This window comes from Leptodactylus fuscus, chromosome 1, assembly GCF_031893055.1.
Source record: "Leptodactylus fuscus isolate aLepFus1 chromosome 1, aLepFus1.hap2, whole genome shotgun sequence".
Taxonomy (NCBI): Eukaryota; Metazoa; Chordata; class Amphibia; order Anura; family Leptodactylidae; genus Leptodactylus; species Leptodactylus fuscus.
This window is the reverse complement of record NC_134265.1, coordinates 93,878,499-93,898,699: the sequence shown is the minus strand read 5'-3', so window position 1 is coordinate 93,898,699 and position 20,201 is coordinate 93,878,499. Positions and strand designations below refer to the sequence as shown.

Here is a 20,201-nt window from a genome sequence, read left to right as displayed (position 1 = left end):
TGCAAATTTCTTATGTTTTTTATTTTAGAGCTAGAGACCGTAAAATATTTACAAAGTGGTCTTTGCTTTTAATGTTTCTTAGCCCCCTTGCAAACGACCGTACGTCTGATCAGTGTGCTATCCAAGTTTTTCCGGGATAGCACACTGATCCATTCATTTCTATGGGCCTGTACACATAACCGTGAATTACGTGGTTATGTATGAGGGCCAACAGTCCGCACGGCAAAGTATGGAACAGATCATATTCCTGTCCGATTTTAAGGCTCTGCTTACCCGGCTCCTATTCATTGAATGAAAGGGGCCACGGAAGCACGGGTGGCACATGGGTGACATCCGTGTGTCGTCCGTGACATTCATTAACGGCAGCCAGTTAGCCCACATGACTGACTTTAGGCTAAGGCCCCACGTTGCGGAAACGCAGTTTTTTTGAGCCAGAGCCAAATAAAACCTAAGAAGCAAATAAAGTTGTATGCAAAACATTGTGATGATGACGTTATGTTTGCTTTGTATTGTACATAATATTTTGTTTGTTTTGTAATTGCAGCTCCTCCTGTAAAAGGAGCAGAAAAGGCAAGCAGTGCCCCACCTGCAGAAGCACCTGAAGGGTTTGTTGATGATTTTCGAGTAGGAGAGCGCGTATGGGTCAATGGTAATAAACCTGGGTTCATTCAGTTTCTTGGAGAGACTCAGTTTGCTCCTGGACAGTGGGCAGGGATTGTTTTGGACGAAGCAATTGGTAAAAACGATGGATCAGTTGCTGGTGTCCGATATTTCCAATGTGAAGCCTTAAGGGGAATTTTTACAAGACCTTCAAAGTTGTCAAGGAAACCCTTGGAAGATGAAACCAATGGCACCCAAACATCAAGAGCTACCTCACCAACCTCTATGTCTTCTACAAATGTTGTTTCTCCTGTGCCAGCCTCTGTGGCAACTCCTCTAAAAAGTACTACATCTTCTACTAAGGAGCCTAGTACCCCTGCACAAATAAGTAACCTCACTCGAACCACAAGTGAATCTATATCCAATCTGTCTGAAGCTGGGTCAGTGAAAAAAGGTGAACGAGAGCTCAAGCTGGGAGACAGAGTTCTGGTATGTGGAATTAAAAAAAAAAAAAAAAAAAAAAAAAAAAAGTAACTCCTAAATAACCTCAGTCAGAAGGTTAGTTTTAGTTTGACAGAGTTGCCTTGGGCAATAGCAATAGAAAAAAAAAGTTATTTCTTGAAACCAGGAAAGTGCATACCTGTTTCTTATGGTACACAGTTATACATATGCGTCAGAGTCTTGTTTATTCGGGCAAGGGGAGACCTATTAAAAGTTCTCATATCAACCACTTACTATGCCTAACCTTAAGTTGTGGGTTGGATACTCAAAGCAATGAGGGGCATTAACTCAGTGATGCATCAGTAGGATGCACCAGCTCTAATAAGGATATTCTAATTGCACAAGGGATATATTCTTGAGATATGTTGGATACTCTTTTCAGGGAAGTTGACTGTCGAAGGAATTAAAAATGTAATTGATAAAATGACATTGGGTTATAACATGACACGTATAGTACCAAGCAAACCTATGCACACCTATCCGCATGTATTTTCATTTTATCAGTGTATCTTGCCCATTATTTTATCTTTGGCAAACTCTTCCCATTAGCCTACATCCAGATGTTTCAGATTCATGGTGTGACAGCCATGACAATTTACATTAAAATATATGTGAATGTGCTTTCTGCACAGATTTCACAGCATACTGCAGATTTTAAAATCCGTGCTATTCCTGTTTATATGTGGGTACGTTGAGATAAATAACATGGGTATTAATCTATGCAGTACATGTCTGAAATCCATGTGAGAATCCTCGGGGAATTTGTTGAAACCTCTAGAGGAGAGAGAAAAAATCATCACCAAATCACTTTTCTGTTGTGAACATTCCCTAAAAGTGTTAGTTCAGACAAAAACTGAATATTAAAAATTTGGTCAGGTTTATGCAGCTCTATATTCTAATAAATTTTCAGTCTCTGGTCAGGATACTCAATTGCAAGTGTCTGTCCATGACACAAATCTTGACTTGTTTTGGTTGTTTAGCTTCTTTTAAGTTGGCTCCGTCATGTTAACAGTTATTGTTAGCTGTTTTACCCTAAGGCCTAAAAAGGATTCTGTGGTCACATCATAGTTACAATCTGATGCTTTACATTATATCTTTACTTGTTTAGTGCAACATGAGCTTACTGTGATGTTGGTGCATCAGGAGAAAGTATCTGCAGCTAGGATAAAATGATAATAGACATCAAGCCACCAGTATATATGGAGAGGAAAGAGTCTCCGTAATGGCAGAGCATAGGGATCTGCTTTCATGACTTAGTTAAGAGTTTTGCATTGTCATGGAGTGAGTTCAGATGTTCAGACATGAGCATGCCAAATGTTATACTGGAAAATGTTCTAAATATAAATCTTCACTAGACGGCTAGATCTCTGACAGGACTGTTACTAGTGTACATAATTTTTCCTTTACTGTCAACAATGAGGCTTCTACCTTAATGTATCGTCCATATTCTTTTTTCAGTAATGATTGTGATTGTTGATGAAGCCATTTATTAAATGTGTGTCACTTGGTATACTCGCATACTATTAGGCACAGTAAAGCTAAATTTTAGATACCATTAGGCTTTCATTTTTGCTAGGCATTAAAATTTGCATTATTTGGCAATTATTGACAATAATTTTAAATGATTTTATTGTCCGGTCCCTTTTTTCTATCTTCTCAATTGTGTATGTAGTGGACCTTTCACCAAGGTTATATTGCTGTCTTTCGTTTCATTATGCTACCTTTTAGTTGTCATTATGATATAGTAGTTCTCAAACCACAGCTTGTCAGGAACGACGTAAACCAGGTGCTTTGAACCAAAATCCTTAGCTATTCATGAATTGCAATTTAAGTCCACTCACCTGCCACTCATTGACAGCTTTTTCCCTATGCAATTTCTGCAGAACCAAATAACCTGAAGGATCGGGGTTAAAAACTGTACAAATACATCATTTATGTAAACTGGCTTTTTGGATGGAACTAGAAGTTTGGATAAACTTGCTTCATTTTTTTGTTTACTGAATTCTTAGGGGAAGTTCACACGATGTAACATGCCGCATGATGTGGCACGTATACGGTGTGTGAGACTTTGCACGCCGTATACGCTCCCATTGATTTCAATGGGAGTTAGGATCGTATACGCCGCGTTATTTTGCGGCCACAAAATCACAGCCGCAAAATAACATGGAGTATACGATCCTAACTCCCATTGAAATCAATGGGAGCGTATACGGCGCATAAAGTCTCACACGCCGTATACGTGCCACATCACGCAGCACGTTACTCCGTGTGAACGCACCCAAAGGTGGAACTTTCCTGAAAAGTATAGTTGTTTACCATTGATGTGACTTCATGCGTTCTATCTACTTACTGTTACTTACACTTTATTTATAGGTAAGCGGTTCAAAAGCTGGAGTAATACGGTTTCTGGGGGAGACAGATTTTGCCAAAGGAGAGTGGTGTGGCGTTGAACTAGATGAACCTTTAGGAAAAAACGATGGAGCAGTGGCTGGCACAAGGTAAGGTTAATATTGTCGGTTTATTCATAATATTTTTTATTTTCATGCAAATCGTAAAGGAGACCTACGGTACCAGAAGAAAAATAAAATGCACTGTGTCATTAGAAAAGCCCCTCTACTTAAGCCTTGTTGGTGCATATGGACTTAATGGGGAAGATTCTCGCTGATTAACTACCTCATTTTCTAGACCAGCTCTTGCTTTGATAAGAGCTTTGGCAACCATGTGGCTACTTTGAGCTTCAGCTGCTCATCTTCGAAAAACTTCTAAATGCTGGACAGTCTGCAGTCAGAAAAGGCAATGTCTTGATAAAGTGATAGTTTGAAGTTACTAAGACATTGTAATTCATCCAAGCACACAGATTTGAGCCGGATCTACTGATGATCTTGTATGTATTTATGCTCCCACGCTTTCCCCAGATGATTTTTGTCAAGGGTGCAGAATTGATTGTTGGATTTTACCCTACCATATCCTTTGATTCTACAGAAGATAAGTTGGTGCCAGGGATAGGGCCGCCATCAGGAATTTTGGGGCCTCATACAGCCTAAGTGTCTGCGCCCCCCCCCCCGCTGCCATTTTAAAACTACTTTATTTTGCGACATACCCATTATGTATTACATTTCCCTTTATTTTGCAGCATTACAAGGCTTAATCAGATTCTATTTGCAGGTAAAATCTGCTACTTCTGACAGCGCCTATAGAGAGCCAACACCATCTATAAGAGCCCTCCTAATAAATCCTCAGGGCTTTTTCACATTGCGTTTTTGGCCTCCCTTGCCGGGATACGTTGGTAACCAGTCAGAATCAGCTGTCAACTTATCCCTGCACGAAGAACTGGCCATTAAAAAAAAAGGGGGGCCTGCAGTTCTCCGTGCAGGGATAAGTGGGGAGCTGATTCTGACTGGTTACCAACGTATCCCGGCAAGGGAGGCCAAAAACGCAATGTGAATACTCCTTAAAGTGAAAGTCCCACCCCCAAACAGGCTGCTATGCTAGTAGCATAGCAGCCTACATCATTATTAATACAAAGCACACATACCTTTGGAGGTATTGTGTGCCTTATAGTTCTCCAGCTAAAAACTTATATATTATTGCCCCAGTTCCCTCTCCGCAGTGCCGCACACCCGATGCCCCAACAATCCCCCCCCCGTCCACCTTCTAACATCTTTCCATTGCCCCCTGTACCCATACCTCCCAACTTTTGAAGAACCAAAAGAGGGACAAAATGTGCGGCGCGCTCTGCGTGCTGCGGCAAATTTAGCCCCGCCCACTTTATGTTGACTCCGCCCATTCTCATTCATTTTTCACACAGTATAATTCTCCTACAGTCACCCGTACATTATATGCCCCCCCTCTATCTCTCCCCCAGCTTCATATACACCCTTCATCTTCCCCCAGATTCATGTCCACTCCATCTTTGCCCCCAGCTTCATGTCCCCTCCATGTCTGTCTCGAGATTCATGTCCCCCCATCTCTGCCCCCAGATTCATGTCCCCCCATCTCTGCCCCCAGATTCATGTCCCCACATCTCTGCTCCCAGATTCATGTCCACTCCATCTCTGCTCCCAGATTCATGTCCACTCCATCTCTGCCCCCAGATTCATGTCCACTCCATCTCTGCCCCCAGATTCATGTCCACTCCATTTCTGCCCCCAGATTCATGTCCCCTCCATGTCTGTCTCGAGATTCATGTCCCCCCCATCTCTGCCCCCAGATTCATGTTCCCTCCATCTCTGCCCCCAGATTCATGTCCCCACATCTCTGCTCCCAGATTCATGTCCACTCCATCTCTGCCCCCAGATTCATGTCCACTCCATCTCTGCCCCCAGATTCATGTCCACTCCATTTCTGCCCCCAGATTCATGTCCCCCCATCTCTGCCCCCAGATTCATGTCCCCCCCATCTCTGCCCCTAGATTCATGTCCCCCCCATCTCTGCCCCCAGATTCATGTCCCCCCCATCTCTGCCCCCAGATTCATGTCCCCCCATCTCTGCCCCCAGATTCATGTCTCCCTCATCTCTGTCCCCAGATTCATGTCTCTCCCATCTCTGCCCCCAGATTCATGTCTCTCCCATCTCTTCCCCCAGATTCATGTCTCCCCCATCTCTGCCCCCAGTGTCATGCCGTCCTCTCCATCTCTGCCCCCAGTGTCATGCCGTCCTCTCCATCTCTGCCCCCAGTGTCATGCCGTCCTCTCCATCTCTGCCCCCAGTGTCATGCCGTCCTCTCCATCTCTGCCCCCAGTGTCATGCCGTCCTCTCCATCTCTGCCCCCAGTGTCATGCCGTCCTCTCCATCTCTGCCCCCAGTGTCATGCCGTCCTCTCCTTCATCTGCCCCCAGATTCACGTTCCACATTAAACTTACCTTTTCCTCGTTCCCACGCTGCTCTCCGCCCGCCTCTCTCCCTCACTGGCGCACAGTTGTAGACGCGATGTGACGTCATCACATCGCGTCTACACAGCCAGTAGGCGGCGTTCAGCGGCGAAGAAAGGAGCTGACCTGTGTCAGCTCCTCGCTTCAGCCGCATATGTGTCAGCGAGAGAGGCGCGCAGCGGCGAAGCGAGGAGCTGACCTGTGTCAGCTCCTCGCTTCAGCCGCGTATGTGTTCCTCTGGACGCAGATCTGAGTTGAAATTGGACATACCGTATAATGACTGCTGCGGGCGCCAGGGGTCGGCACACGGTGGTAGTCCAAAACCGGGCCCCCCCATTTTTTAATTTGGCCGGGCCCCTGACGCCAGTAACAGTAATACTGGCCTATCGGCGGCCCTGGCCAGGGATGACTCTTAGTCTTTCAGATCATATTTAACTCAGTGTGGTTGTGCTGTAGTTTCCTGCACAGCTAGTAACTTAGTATGCACTGGGTTCTTGAGATTGTGGTTGTCCTTGCAGATGAATCCCCACCAATCAGAAATATTGGCGTATCACAGCAACAAGTCAACACTATCAAAAATGATAGAAATCAAAAACAACTTTTGCATGGAATTTGTATGTTCTCTCTGTGTTTGCTTGGGTTTCCTCCCACGCTCCAAAAGACCAAGTGTTAGGGAATTTAAATTGTGCAGGTTGTGTTTAGGTTCTGCATTTTCATAGGTTCTCCTGATTTATTTATTTCTTTTTTTTCTTTTTTTTTAATTTTTTTTTTTTATTTTATTTCCTGGAAGAACATGTAGTGTTGATACCTTTTATGTAGCAATAAAAGCACAGACTAGTAATGTTACTTTGTTTATTTTTACTTTCAGATATTTTCAGTGTCAGCCAAAGTATGGCTTATTTGCACCTGTACATAAAGTTACACGGATTGGTTTTCCATCAACTACCCCAGCTAAAGCTAAAACCACCGTAAGAAAAGTACCTGCGACACCTGCAACACCAGCATCTCTAAAACGCAGTCCAAGTGCATCTTCTATAAGCTCCATGAGCTCAATTTCTTCATCAGTGAGCAACAAACCAAGTCGCACTGGGCTGGTAAGTAGTGGAGAAAATAAGTGAACTTTAGTTACAGGCCACCTCCAGTCATAGACAAGCTTTCATAAATGAATAGTGCATTTGAATGTAAGAAATTTTGTAATATCTTAAGGAGATCTGTTTCCTTCACTTAAACTGTTTTCCTGCTCTTGATCTTCAATCTGATTGCTTGTTTACATAAGATTCATCTCAGTATTTAGCCTCACACTCAAAGCTCTATGGAGGATGAAGCTGTGGAGTCTGCTGCCATGCTGTTAATTGATTTGTTACCTCATTCTGTGCACTGTTAGGATCCTATCTACATCCTAGCAGTGTTAAAAGCGCACAGAGAATTATATAACAGTGGCAACAATTATTTGAGTGTCTTTTCTATCCCCCTCCCCTCTTCATAGACTAACATGTATAAAGTATTTCTGCATGAAATGTGCAGAAGAAAACATAATTCTTTAATAAGATATAGTACAAAGTTTCATATATTCACCTGTACTATTCATTTATATAAGTTGTTTATAGTGGAGGTATACTTTAAATGTATTTTCTAGTCTAAAATGATTGATTACCTATCCTAAAGACAGGTCATTAATATCAGATCTGTTGGTGTCTGACTCTTGCCATTTCTATTACTTGTTTTTGGCAAGCGATACACAGAGAATGGAAGAAGCAGCATACTGTACAACTCAGTTTTGTGTAGTGCTGGAAAGGAGTCACTGCAGCTTAGTTCCGATGCAAATAAATGGAAGCTGATCTGCAGTACCTGATAATGAGTACTACACTGAAAACTGAGTTATCTGCTTCATATTCCATTATGTTTCAGCTTTTGAGAACAGCCAATCAGTGGATTTGTTGGGTATTTGTTGGTATTGATAGCCTAAACACCTTGTATCTTGTTGTTTTGAAAATATCCCATTGCCAATTATACATAATTTATCCTTCAAACCCCCCCCCCCCCAAACACCTGTCCAAAGTGGTCTATTTTCTTTATTACTCATCCTGAATGCAGCTTTTTGCGTCATTGATACTTTACGTAAAGTGTCTCTGATAAAAAATTATTTTTTTTTTGTATTTCCAATATACAGTTAACAGAAACCTCCTCAAGATATGCAAGAAAAATATCTGGAACCACAGCTCTCCAGGAGGCTTTGAAAGAGAAGCAGCAACATATAGAGCAGCTTCTGGCTGAAAGGGACATGGAGAGGGCTGAAGTTGCCAAAGCTACAAGTCATGTTGGAGAAGTGGAACAGGAGCTAGCTGTAATACGAGATGGACATGACCAGGTGTGACAGGTTTTATACATGTTTTACACAATTTATATAGCAATAACAAAATCTCAGCAGTATTGGCACATCCAAACTGCTGACAGCACTATATAGATGATGGAGAGAGTAGTTGAAACATAATTTTATCTGTAGCAGTGTCATAACTAAAGTCTTGTGGACCCAATGCAAACTTTTGCCAAGGGCATCCTACCCCCTCCCTAGAGCAAATTCTTGATAGTGACCATTACGGGCGCTGCAGCAGTATCTCAGGTACTTGAAATGGATCCAGCTTTAGTACCCATACCTGCACTTATCAAGAATACGGTGAGTGAGTAGTGCAGCACCCACAATGTAAACAATACTGGGACAGTGTTATATGCTCCACAGTGGCCCCACACACAGTGTTATATGTTCTACAGTGTTCCCCACTCAGTATTATATGCTCTACAGTGGCCTCCACACAGTGTTATATGCTCTACAGTGGCCCCCACACAGCGTTGTGTGCTCCCAAGAGCCCCCTAGAACCGGTGCTATTATTATATTCTGGGGTTTCCACAGAAGAGGCCCAGGGGGATTGATTAAAAAGAACAAACTCTCCTGACCTCACCTCTCCTGGGCATCCTAATTCAGTCTGGCTGTCTTCAGCATCTCCCTTGGTTTTCTTCGTCCTGGTGACTGAGGTTAAGTGCCCCAGATATCACTGCTGGGGCCTGTGATTTGGCCTCAGCAGTCACATGGGGCGCAATGACATCATTACACCAGCGTGTCCTATGTGTTCACTGGGCCCAATCACAGGCCCCAGCTGTGGCGTCTGGTGCACGTGACCTCAGTCACAGGCTGTAAGAGCCCTGGAGAGGTTTCTGAGCCCAGTCAGCTTCCCTGGGCTGGCATCTATTGGAAAGTGGTCTGGCCACAAGTCTTATGCCACTCATTTGTAGTGATGCAAAGTGTATGACTGAAAAATCCATGCTTCTGTCCTCTGGTATTGTGTCTGCAAGCACCCAAGGGGAGCTGCTTGATGGGCAGTGTCCTTCCCTCACCCTTAATGTTTTGGGTGACTCCTAATGAGCTATTATAGCCATTACTCAGAGGGGAGTGGCTGGGGAACACCGTGCAGATGCCAGGTGTCAAAACTGCTGACAGACTCTATTTTAGTAAGCCATTTCCAGTGGATTCATGTTTGAGAGAACAGGGACAGTACATGACATCAATAAATTTACTTTAGCAGTGGTCTCTAAATGTAAAACTTTACACAATCAAATTAAAAAATTTAGCACTATATTGAATGCACAACAGTACACGTGTGTGCATTTATGTCTCAAATACTTAACCAAAGAACAGGGAGATTTAATTGCGATAGTTATGCTACTCATCATGCTGATATTGAATCCTGTTAGTCCTTTGAAAATTGCTGTTTTTGAAACAAGTTATATTATTTTTGTAACTACTGTAAATCATTGTTTAACATTATATATTTTATCCCTTCACTTTAGCACCAAATGAAAAATTGGATTTTGTGGTATTTTTTTTTAAATTGATGGCTTATTTTCAGGATAGTCCTATAAGCTTTTAGCTATTTGTAAGGGCCTCATCAAGCATGAGTGCTGCAATGTCTTCAATGCTGACATTTACAATGTGGGAGCACTGCCACCCCTTCAAACAGCTCATTGGTGGAAGATCAAAAAATAAAAAAAATGACTAACTTACCACCTTATATGCAATATTTTCGAGGTGCCAAACCCAGCCTCTGGACTACAGAGGACAATCAGCCATGGGAAGTATAAGAAGAAGAAGGGTGGTTCGCAACACTCCAATTTCTAAAACTCGATCCTTTAATTCATCACTTTAAAACGATAATTCACATCACAAAGACATAGTGATAGTAGGAAAACATACAGGTAAGTGGTTAAAATAATGCTAATGCATTTCAGGGTAGAGATCCCCCTTAGTCATAGTGTATTAACTGTTCAAAGTCAACACATTTATATACTCCAACGTATCTTGCGTCAATTGCAACTGATTCCAATTTGATTTATTGCCTAAGATCTGACAGCCCCAGTATTTCATATGTGAAAAAAGTTATTTAAATCCTAAAAGAAGTGTCATGTTTTACTATAAGGAATCAATGACTAGAAGGGCAAAACAACATCCCTATTTCTCCACATCAAATATTATCCATATGTGTATATATAACACATTAGAGAAAAGCAAAGGAACAAAATCGATCAAAACGAATTATTGCATTGCTATGTTACAATACTTACTCGCACTTGTCATTATTAAGAAGCGGAGAAAAACTCCATTGAGCTCTTGCTTCTGGATCACGTGTTTGTGTACACCAATCAGGTTTTACACATAAGCTGAGCTACTTATTGTATTTCTCAATGGAACCTCTGTCAATTTACATAGCAGGTCACGTGGTCTCTGAAAAACCAATCACGTGACTGCAAGAACATGATGTAATAATAGGTTGGTCCCATGAATGTGCACATCGACTATACCACGCCTATGGATGTAAGTCACAAGCTACACAGGGCGTTTCAACAAAAAGACGCTACAAAAGTTCACATGGTGACTAAGGGGATCTCTACCCCGAAACGCGTTAGCGTTATTTTAAACACTTACCTGTATGTTTTCCTACTATCACTATGTCTTTGTGATGTGAATTATCATTTTAACGTGATGAATTAAAGGATCGAGTTTTAGAAATTGGAGAGCTCATTGGTGGAGTTCTGTGAGTTGATCCATCAACCTTAATGATGATTAAAGGGGTTGTCCCATCCCAAGGATCCTATCTATACTGGTAGCTTATGTAAATTGAAGCCTTTTTCTAAGTATATTGCTTTAGAAATTTTTTTTGTTTGCCTGGTATGTGAATTTATTCCTTCCATTATTTACACTGCGTTGCTATAACTATGGACCTGGGAGATGGGACAAGTGATGTCACTTGCTCAGTGCCAGCAGGACAATCCGTTCAGCTAATTGCAGTTTTGCTGATAAAGCTGAATCTGTTATCTCTCTATTTAAACACATAGATAACACGGAGTCCTTTCTGTACAAGAATCTGCATATTATCTAATCTGTAGAAGTGTTGTGAGACTTCTCTAGCCTGTTTAGCAAGAGGGAGGAGAAATATAGGAAGTGAGAAGCAGAAACTGCATACAGCCTGGCTGAAAGACTCAGATGGGAGAACCCCTTTAATACCCTGATGGCCTAGGCCATCAATTGTATCTGACTGTACAACTACTTTAACCAGTTTTTCTATTTTTTTTTTTAAAAAGGCAATGAGTAATGTGTAATTTTTTTTTCTACAGTATGTAATGGAAATGGAGTCCAAAATGGATCAGTTACGCGCTATGGTAGAAGCTGCAGACAGAGAAAAAGTAGAACTCCTAAACCAACTTGAAGAAGAAAAGAGGTATCATTGTATTACTGCTCAAATGTTCATTGTTTTCTTAAACCTGTGTAATACCAATGTTCATTTATGTATCTGCGTTCTCCTTGTCTACGAGCTGCTTACTGAACAGCAACAACAGTTTGTTCATGGTTGGTCATAATAGATGAATCTAAGTGTCTGTTGCAAAGTTGTCAGCAGAAATAAAAAACACAATGGGCAACAATACACATTTTTTGACAGACTATTTTTATTAATATCCCTCCCTATCTGGTGTTTGATCCTGAACTACCTTCAGAAGTACTTGATATAAGCAGGTTCTTCATTGTACCAGCTCTCAAGCTTGCCACTCTGCATGCTCTGTACAAAGCCCCTGCTTCTCCCCCTTTCATTTTGTAGCAGCAGCAAAATTGGAAATCAATGTATATTACACTGTTAGTAATTCATGTGCCCAACACTTTTGGTTGAGCAGCCATTTGTATGGGGAAGGAAGGGGGGATCAAGAGAAATTGCTGGCACTTTAAATTGCATTGCAGTTTTTTTTTCTATTCATATTTCAGGCCCCATTCACATCTGCTTCAGGTTTCCATTCAGGTAGTCTGTTTGGGGACCCCCTGAACAGAAACCTGTAAGCATTAAAAAGCAGTTACCTAAGGAAACCACATGGACCCCATAGATTATAATGAGGTCCATGTGGTTTCTGCATGAAACATGTGGAGAGAAAAGTGCTGCTTGGTTTTATAGTCTATGGGGTTCGCGGGTTTTCCAGGTAACTGCTTTTTAATGCATATAGGTTTCCGTTAGGGCTTCCCCAAACGAACTACCTGAATGCAGATGTGAATGAGGCCTCAAACCAGATTTGGAATTCTGACGTTTATCTGTTACTATAGCAAACCAAAATTTGGAAAATCCTACAAATGTTTTCTTTTTTTTTCTAGGAGAGTTGAAGATCTACAATTCCGTGTTGAAGAAGAGTCTATTACCAAGGGAGACTTAGAGGTAAAAGAGAAAAATATATTTCTTGTTCTATTTGACAAATTGATTTTATTTTATAATTTTGCACTGAGGTGACACAAATGAAGATCATGTGAAATAGATTGTGATAGAGGAAACACTACAGTTAATCGACATGTTTTCCATACTGGAGCAGTCCAGACCCTCCAAATATAAACCCAATAGTTCCATCATCTTTACTGGTTGGTAATGCCTCTTGCTTGCTGTTGCTTTTTCACAATCTGAAATCAAACTCAATAAAACTTTTGATGCTTGCAAAACTGGAGGTGAAGTAAAGGTGGTTATTTTCAGATAACCTCCCATTATATATGCAGGCATTCATATCATCTCCAGTTTTCTAAACATAAACTCAGCATTGAATTTGAAACTGTAACAATTTTTCTTTCCTTTTTTGCTTTCTTTTGAGAGACGCTAATTTAGTTAACCAAAGTCAGTTAAAATGTAGCCTTATTATCCAATGCTAAATTAGCCAGTTTTTATTATAAAACTGTTTATGACCATGTTAATTGCTTGTATTTATTAATTCATAAAGTTACATTTCAACATTTAAGTTCACATTATTTTTTTCTTTTTACATGTTAAAATCTCATGTACCATGTTTTTTCCTCTTTGTTTAATTGTGTTCACAATCCAGTTGCTAAATGAACTAAGAGGACAGGAATAGGAATAAATTGGGAACATATTCCTCAAACATTTTGGTCCGAGCAAGTAAACTGAGGAAGACTATTTTACATATATAACCTTACACACTAATAACTGCTTTTAAAACTCCAGCTTTAATTCATTGGTGCATGCCGCTTTAATAAAGTGATGAGTCTTGTTTTTTATACTAAATTATGTGTCAAAGAAACTTTTATAGCACAGCATATTTGACAATTAAATATATCATGGGAGAAATTTAGTAACCATAATTTATATAGCTATAATTCTTAAATTAAAAATAAGGCAGTCACACTCAATGACAAAAAAAAAGCATAAAGATGGAGCTGTTGGAATCTAATTAAACGTTAAATGTTTGCAACCAATGATGAGATATGTAAGTGATTACAATATTACAGTGAAATTTATTGGAAAAACTGTACAATTGAAAGGAGGCTCTAGTACCCTGTTGGGGCCGCTTTTCGTCTGGATACAAGATGAGATATGGTTGGGTATGGAGGCATTCAGATTCGGTATGGTATTGTGTGACACACAAGCCTACAGATGCAGCAGCAATATAACCTGCACAATCGTAGGTTGCTGATTCTGGCATCTTAACTGGTCCCGTAAATGCTTGATTAGCGATAAATCTGGTGACGAGTCATGTCAAGGAATTCTTGCAGTCTGGTGGAAACACTTGCTGTGTGTGGGCAAGCATTATCCTGTTGAAAAATGCCAGTAGGGAGTATTGCAATGAAAAGAAACACATGTGGCCATAGCATGCCCTGTACATACCACTGAGTTGTTATTGTCCCTCAGATTTCTTTTAGGGCTGACAAACTGTCTTATGCGATGGCTTCCCAAATCATCACACCAGCAGTGTGTAACTACAAGGAAAAGGCAGGGTTAAAAGTGCTCACCACACTCAAATCCAACCATTGTTGGATCCCAAATACAACCTAGATTTGTTGCTGTGATGTGCCCCCTCTCAAAGTTTTGTCAACTGGGCAAAATGTCTTTTTGAGTGTTTTTTTGGGAGACATGTCTAGCAGTTGGCGACTTCTCCCCAAGGGGTACACTACCCAAAAGTAGCCTCTGGGAACCTTTTTATAGGATAGCAAGGGAAACACTTTTACGCCCTCTTTGCGCAATATCTAGTGTCTAATCAGACCACACATGTAATAATTTACATATCTGTCTTATAGTATTCCAACATGTCTATCTGGGTGCGTTATTTATTTATTTTATTTTTTTTGCCAATGAGTGTACAAATAAGTTAAGCGTTAAAATTTTAATAATGAGCCTTTTAAGTTTTTAACCCCATAAATACTCTGAAGTATTTAAAACAAGGATACTTTTGTTACCTTAGGTAATATGTTCTTTATTTTAAACTGACTGAATGAAGGCCCCACTGAAAAAATAAATAAATAAAAAATTATATTCCTATAGCACACACACAAAGAGGACCTGTCACATGCTCTCAAAAGCCTAAAGCCTTAAAGAGGTTGTCCAGACTAAACAATATTTTCTAATTAGACCTTGGGAGGTGAAAAAAACCCAAACTTGCCTGTCCCCGATGCTCCGACGTTCAGTCTGTTCAGCTGCTTTCTTGCTGATGAGTTTCTTGCTAGTTGTGATGTCTGAGGTCCCTTTCACGAAGGCTGCCGATTGACTTCAGTGGCCATGTGACTACTAAAGCCAATCAGAAGCCTCAGGAACCAAGGACACTAAAGGTAGTGATGTCTCTGGTTCCCTTTTTGAGGCTGCTGATTTGGCCTCAGCATTCATGTGCGGCGGGTACTTCTACCAGAAGACAATAATGGAGCTGCAGGACTGGACTGCTTAGGGAGGCGCCAGAGCGCTGGAGACAGGCGAGTATGGTTTTCTTTTATTTCTTTCACCTCCCCGGCCATAGTAATAGATAAAATTTTAGGCTGGACAACCTCTTTAACTAATTTGATGAATACCATGAGCATTTTTGCCATTTTATCGAAATCTGTTCAGCTGTTCCAAATATATATATGCCTTGTTAGTGTTGTTGCAGATCAGGGTCTGTTAGCCAAGTGGTCAGTAACACTACATGACGTACAGTACACAGAGACCAGACCCCCGGAGAAACAGTGTTACTGCCCACATGGCTAGTAGACCCTAACTTGCATTAACATTTAAGCTTAAACCTAAAGGGGCTTACATCTTTGGAACAACTGAACAGATTTGGATAAACAAACCATCAAACTACTCAGATAATGTATGCCTTTGGGCTTTTGAGACCTGGTGAGAGGTCCTCTTTAAAGGGGAGTCTCTTACTAAAACCCAGCATATCTGAATCAAATGGTGTTTCCACCTTGTGAATCAGAGCCTCCTTTGACCCGTTTTCACTGTTTTTGTCAATATGTATGAGCTTTTTGGAGCAGTAAGGACATTACCATTGCTCCAAAGAGGTTAGCATCAATGTCCCTTGACTCATTTGCATATTGACAAAAACAGCAATATGTTGCCAATGGAGACACCGATTCATAAGGGGAAAACACGGTTTGATTTCAGGTGACCATGACCCATCGACTCACATGGCTAGGTTGATATGTTGGGGTTTTGCGACTCCCTTTTAAGTAAAAACAAAGTATAACCTTTATATTTACCTCTCTAGGAATTTAAAGAAAACCAGTTGCAAACAATTAGACTTTCTCTGAGGTTCAGCATCATATAAAGAACACTTATTCCAAGGGTAACCTCCAGGTGCGTCTGGTGCATACACAGTGTGAAGAAGCTAAGGCCAGCATTCACTTTGCACTGTCTGTGGTTTGTGATATCTCGGCTTGCCGATGTCAATTAAGACCGAAAGGAGATTCGCTAGTTTGACTTCTCCAGAAAGTGGCTAAACCCATGAAATGCAGTGGGACAGATTTATCAATTAGTCAATTTCATGCTTTTTTTCTGGCGTGATCTTCCCCAGTGTTTCACTGCATGATGCAGAACCTTCCAGGAAGTAGAACATCATTGGGAACCTTGTGGTTTGTGGATTTCAGGTTCCCTTTAATTAAAGGCATTTAAGTTTAAACCTGTTCCTAAAATCAATAGCTGATCACACAAACATAAAAATAATGTCCTGCATACAAAGCAACACATCCTCCAAAAACCAGCAATATGTCTTAAGATCTGACAGATGGCTGACTCCGCAGACATGCCAGGAAAGCAGCTGCCAGTATCCGTCATAATATTCGCTTAACCAAGCACTTCACCTAAGACAAGAAGTTCTTGTTTTGAGTGGAAGTTGAGCCCTTACTACAGATACCCTTGATGCCTGTTAGCCGTTTTCCAGCATGTGTCTGCAGTAGAAGCAGCCCTGTGCCAGAGAGGAAACATTATGTCAGTCACAATACTTTTTCCCGAGGTGAAAGACATGCTGAAAGTAATGCAGTAGACTAGTCATCATGAAATATTTTCCCCTATTTAAATACAAAATATAATAAACTGTTATTAATGGATTGCAATAAATGTTATAATCCTTGCAAAAGTGTTAACTTTCTAAATTACACTAATGCATCTATTTTCTGGAAAACCGTAATTCTACTTGCTGCATGCACCTATCTTACATTTCTACTTATTGCCTTTCTTTTTTTTTCTGTCTTTCACCATCAATTTTTTCCCACTTTCTTGTCAATCACCACCACCCAAGCATCATCTAGTCATCCCCTTCTCTTCTGTTATGTTTCCCACTGCATCATCTTTGCTCTTCAATGGTCCGATGGTGCCGGAGCACGGCCTGCATGTGGCTCCTTCCTTTCGTGCTGGCATGTGATGGTGGCACTGTTGTGTTCTCTTCCTCTCCCTTTTTACTAACAGACGCAGACCAAACTGGAGCATGCCCGCATTAAGGAGCTTGAACAGAGCCTGCTCTTTGAAAAGACCAAAGCTGACAAACTTCAAAGAGAGTTAGAAGATACTAGGGTAATGGTTTTCAATATTTCATGGAAACTCTCCCAGTACACTACACTTTACTAGCTTTGTCCATCTGCAGGGAAAACTGTGAGTGAAAAGAAACCGTTTTAGCTTTTGGTCTTAGAGTTTTTGCACAATACAAGAAAACTGTACAGTATTATTTCCATGGCTATCTGTGTAGTACAGGATAGTCAACATTAGTTTCATTACTAAAAGAAAGTTTTACTTTACCAAACAATAATTATAATGACTTTCATGTGACATATGTAATCTCTCATTATGTCTTATTAACACTGTTTCTAGTTTACCATTATAACTAAATAATATATTGTGAAATGTCACTTTGGTAATACAGCTTCAAGAAAAGATTATATTTTGCAAATATAAAATCTGTATTTTATCATACTTCAATTTTCTGAAGAGTAAATGATTATAAGCCTTTCTGCTTCCTTACATAACCACTTGTTATTTATAAGACTTAGAAGGGTTTTCTGAGATCATAAATAACTTAGCTTTAACCCCCCCCCCCAACACACACACAAAATTGTATAAGAAACAAATGAGCCATTATTTACCTTCACATTCATTAATCTTCCTCTTCAACACTGCTCTTGTGTTCCCCACCAGTCTTTTGTATACTTGCCTGCAATGATAACGTGCTCACACATCCATGACCTCAGATGGTGTACGGTAGCAGACCTCTGAAGCTAGTCATTGACTGAAGTGGTCACATTGGAAGACATATACGTTATCACTGCAACCAAGTAAACACACACTGGCGAGGCCACCAGAACGCCAGGGGATTAAACAGGTTCATGTATTTCCTTTCGCCAAATGTTATATGGGAACCTTACAAAACAAAACATACCTCTAATAAACCACTTTACGAAGAGAATGTAAGAAAATTGTATAAGGCTGGTTTCATATTACCCAGTCTCAAATGTAAAACTTAGTCTGTGTGTACACCAGATTTATTGGCAAGCTAGGAGACCGACTCCTATCCTCTGTCTCTGCGAAAAATACAGTCCTCTACTGTAATCACTATGGGGCAGTACACTGGGACAAGGCAGAGACTACTGGCATCGTAGATAACTATAATGCTAGGAGTCAGTCTCCCAGCATAGTGTACAGGTATGTAAATCCTGTGCACCCAACGGCCGAGACTCACGTCTACAACTCTGTATTATGTAACCAGCCTAAGACCTAAAATTAAAAAAAATGTTTCTATCCCTTTTGTTGGGCTGCTCTTCCCCCTCCGTGAGACTGTGTGTGTAAGGCTGACCGTCAATCTGCTCTGCATACAGGCTCTCAGTCTGATAAATGGAGACAGAAGTATTTTTCTTTAATGAGATGTATTGCCAAGCTTCCTATATTCAGCTGTCCTATGGTTGTTTTATAATTTATCACTTTAATACGAAGATTTAATTTAGCACAATTTGATAACTGCTTTTTATGTACATGAAAACAGTGAGGGGTATGTACTTACATTTACATTAAAATAAGTGATTGCCCTAATGTTTCTTTACTCTTCGCTTGTGCATATGTAGACCGCTTGGTTTGATGCAGTGCGTAGTAAACCAAAAATCTATTATTTGGCTTTTAAATATATTTATTATGGGGAACAGATTTACTTGCTAGATCTACTTGCTGTTCATTGTGAACAAAGAATGTTGATCATGCAACTTTGGTTCTATATCCTTGGTCTCCATGAGTTTTCAACAGTAAACCATTTTTTTTTTAAGTTTTATTCCTGGATTTAGGCAGCTATTTTGCTGGTGGTGATTCGGTCAGTTTTTATTTTTCTTGATCACGCTAAATGTTTCCGAAGATTTTCAGATACGCTTTAAACAACCTTAATACCTTCCTACATACTACTATGTTACATTTATAACAGGAATTGCTGCAGCTCCAATCCCAGCTGCGTAACCCCTTAGATTCTGTTGTTAATGCTGGCCTTGGTATTTTATTGATTTACCTAGGGAGTAGTCCCCCTCCATCACCCCATTGGCTTTTTCTTGTAATGTGATTAGGGTGTGCCAGTGGTTGTTACAGCAGTAATAAGACTATCTTAGTCCTCCTGGTAGACCCTGCCATCCGTCCAGATAGGGTGCCTATTCATTGTTTAACCAGAACATACAAATATTTTTTTATTTTATTTTTATTGTTTTATCTCCTCTCTCAATATGGAAAGGAAAGAGGCCAAGAATTAAGTCATATATACTCAAAAGTAGTACCAATGGAAGCCCTTACACAGCTCCTTCAATGGACAAATAAAAATCTTTTACTTGATGTAAGATTACTGTATATAAATTAAAATAAACATACTTTAGTCTACATCATAAACGCAACCTCCCGAACTCCTGTTATTTTTTTCCATCCTCCCATTAACCCCTCCCCCCCCTCGAAAAAATGTATAAGTAAGGCAGTAAAAAAAAATCCCCAAAAACTTGATGTTTACTAGCATCTCTAACATAGGGATTTTACCGCCTTTGAGAATATGGAAAATGCAGTGTCCACAACTTAGAGTTTCACATACAGAGCAAGTCCTAGATGCTGGGCTTTTAAAATGCCCATATGACCCAAAGTACTTTAAGAAAATCTGGAAACATGATCTGCTGGGGGATACAAATGGTACTTCTGGTGATGGGGTGGAAGAAAGATCTGACATCTTTTGTTATTTACAGGCCAAAACAAGGCCAGATTCCTTAAAAGTAAGTATTCATCTAAAAGCAAGGGCTTGTGTTAATGTCTTCGTTTGCTGGAACTGCAGACTTTGCTTGCGGTGGAAGGAAGTGCACTAATATTTATTTTTACCAGCCATTAATAGCCTAGCTCTGGGGAATTCTGTGAGGGCAGAATATTAATGATGCATGCAGGTGTCTGGTCATAGTTG

The 20,201-nt window shown here is 40.4% G+C and overlaps 1 protein-coding gene across 7 annotated transcripts in view; it reads left to right on the top strand.

Annotated features, from left to right (window-relative positions):
- CLIP1 (CAP-Gly domain containing linker protein 1) overlaps positions 1-20,201 on the top strand; it is a 95,135-nt gene that overhangs the window by 26,684 nt on the left and 48,250 nt on the right. For 3 of the 7 annotated variants that reach the window (XM_075273037.1, XM_075273017.1, XM_075272991.1), the window contains exons 3-9: positions 545-1,089; positions 3,475-3,599; positions 6,841-7,066; positions 8,143-8,340; positions 11,637-11,740; positions 12,655-12,715; positions 17,213-17,317. In XM_075273037.1, coding sequence (XP_075129138.1) covers positions 545-1,089; positions 3,475-3,599; positions 6,841-7,066; positions 8,143-8,340; positions 11,637-11,740; positions 12,655-12,715; positions 17,213-17,317 — 1,364 coding nt within the window. Of the gene's footprint in view, positions 1-544; positions 1,090-3,474; positions 3,600-6,840; positions 7,067-8,142; positions 8,341-11,636; positions 11,741-12,654; positions 12,716-17,212; positions 17,318-19,992; positions 20,020-20,201 lie in introns of all 7 variants that reach the window. The other 4 variants (XM_075273026.1, XM_075272999.1, XM_075273045.1 and 1 more) reach the window with 2 other exon arrangements.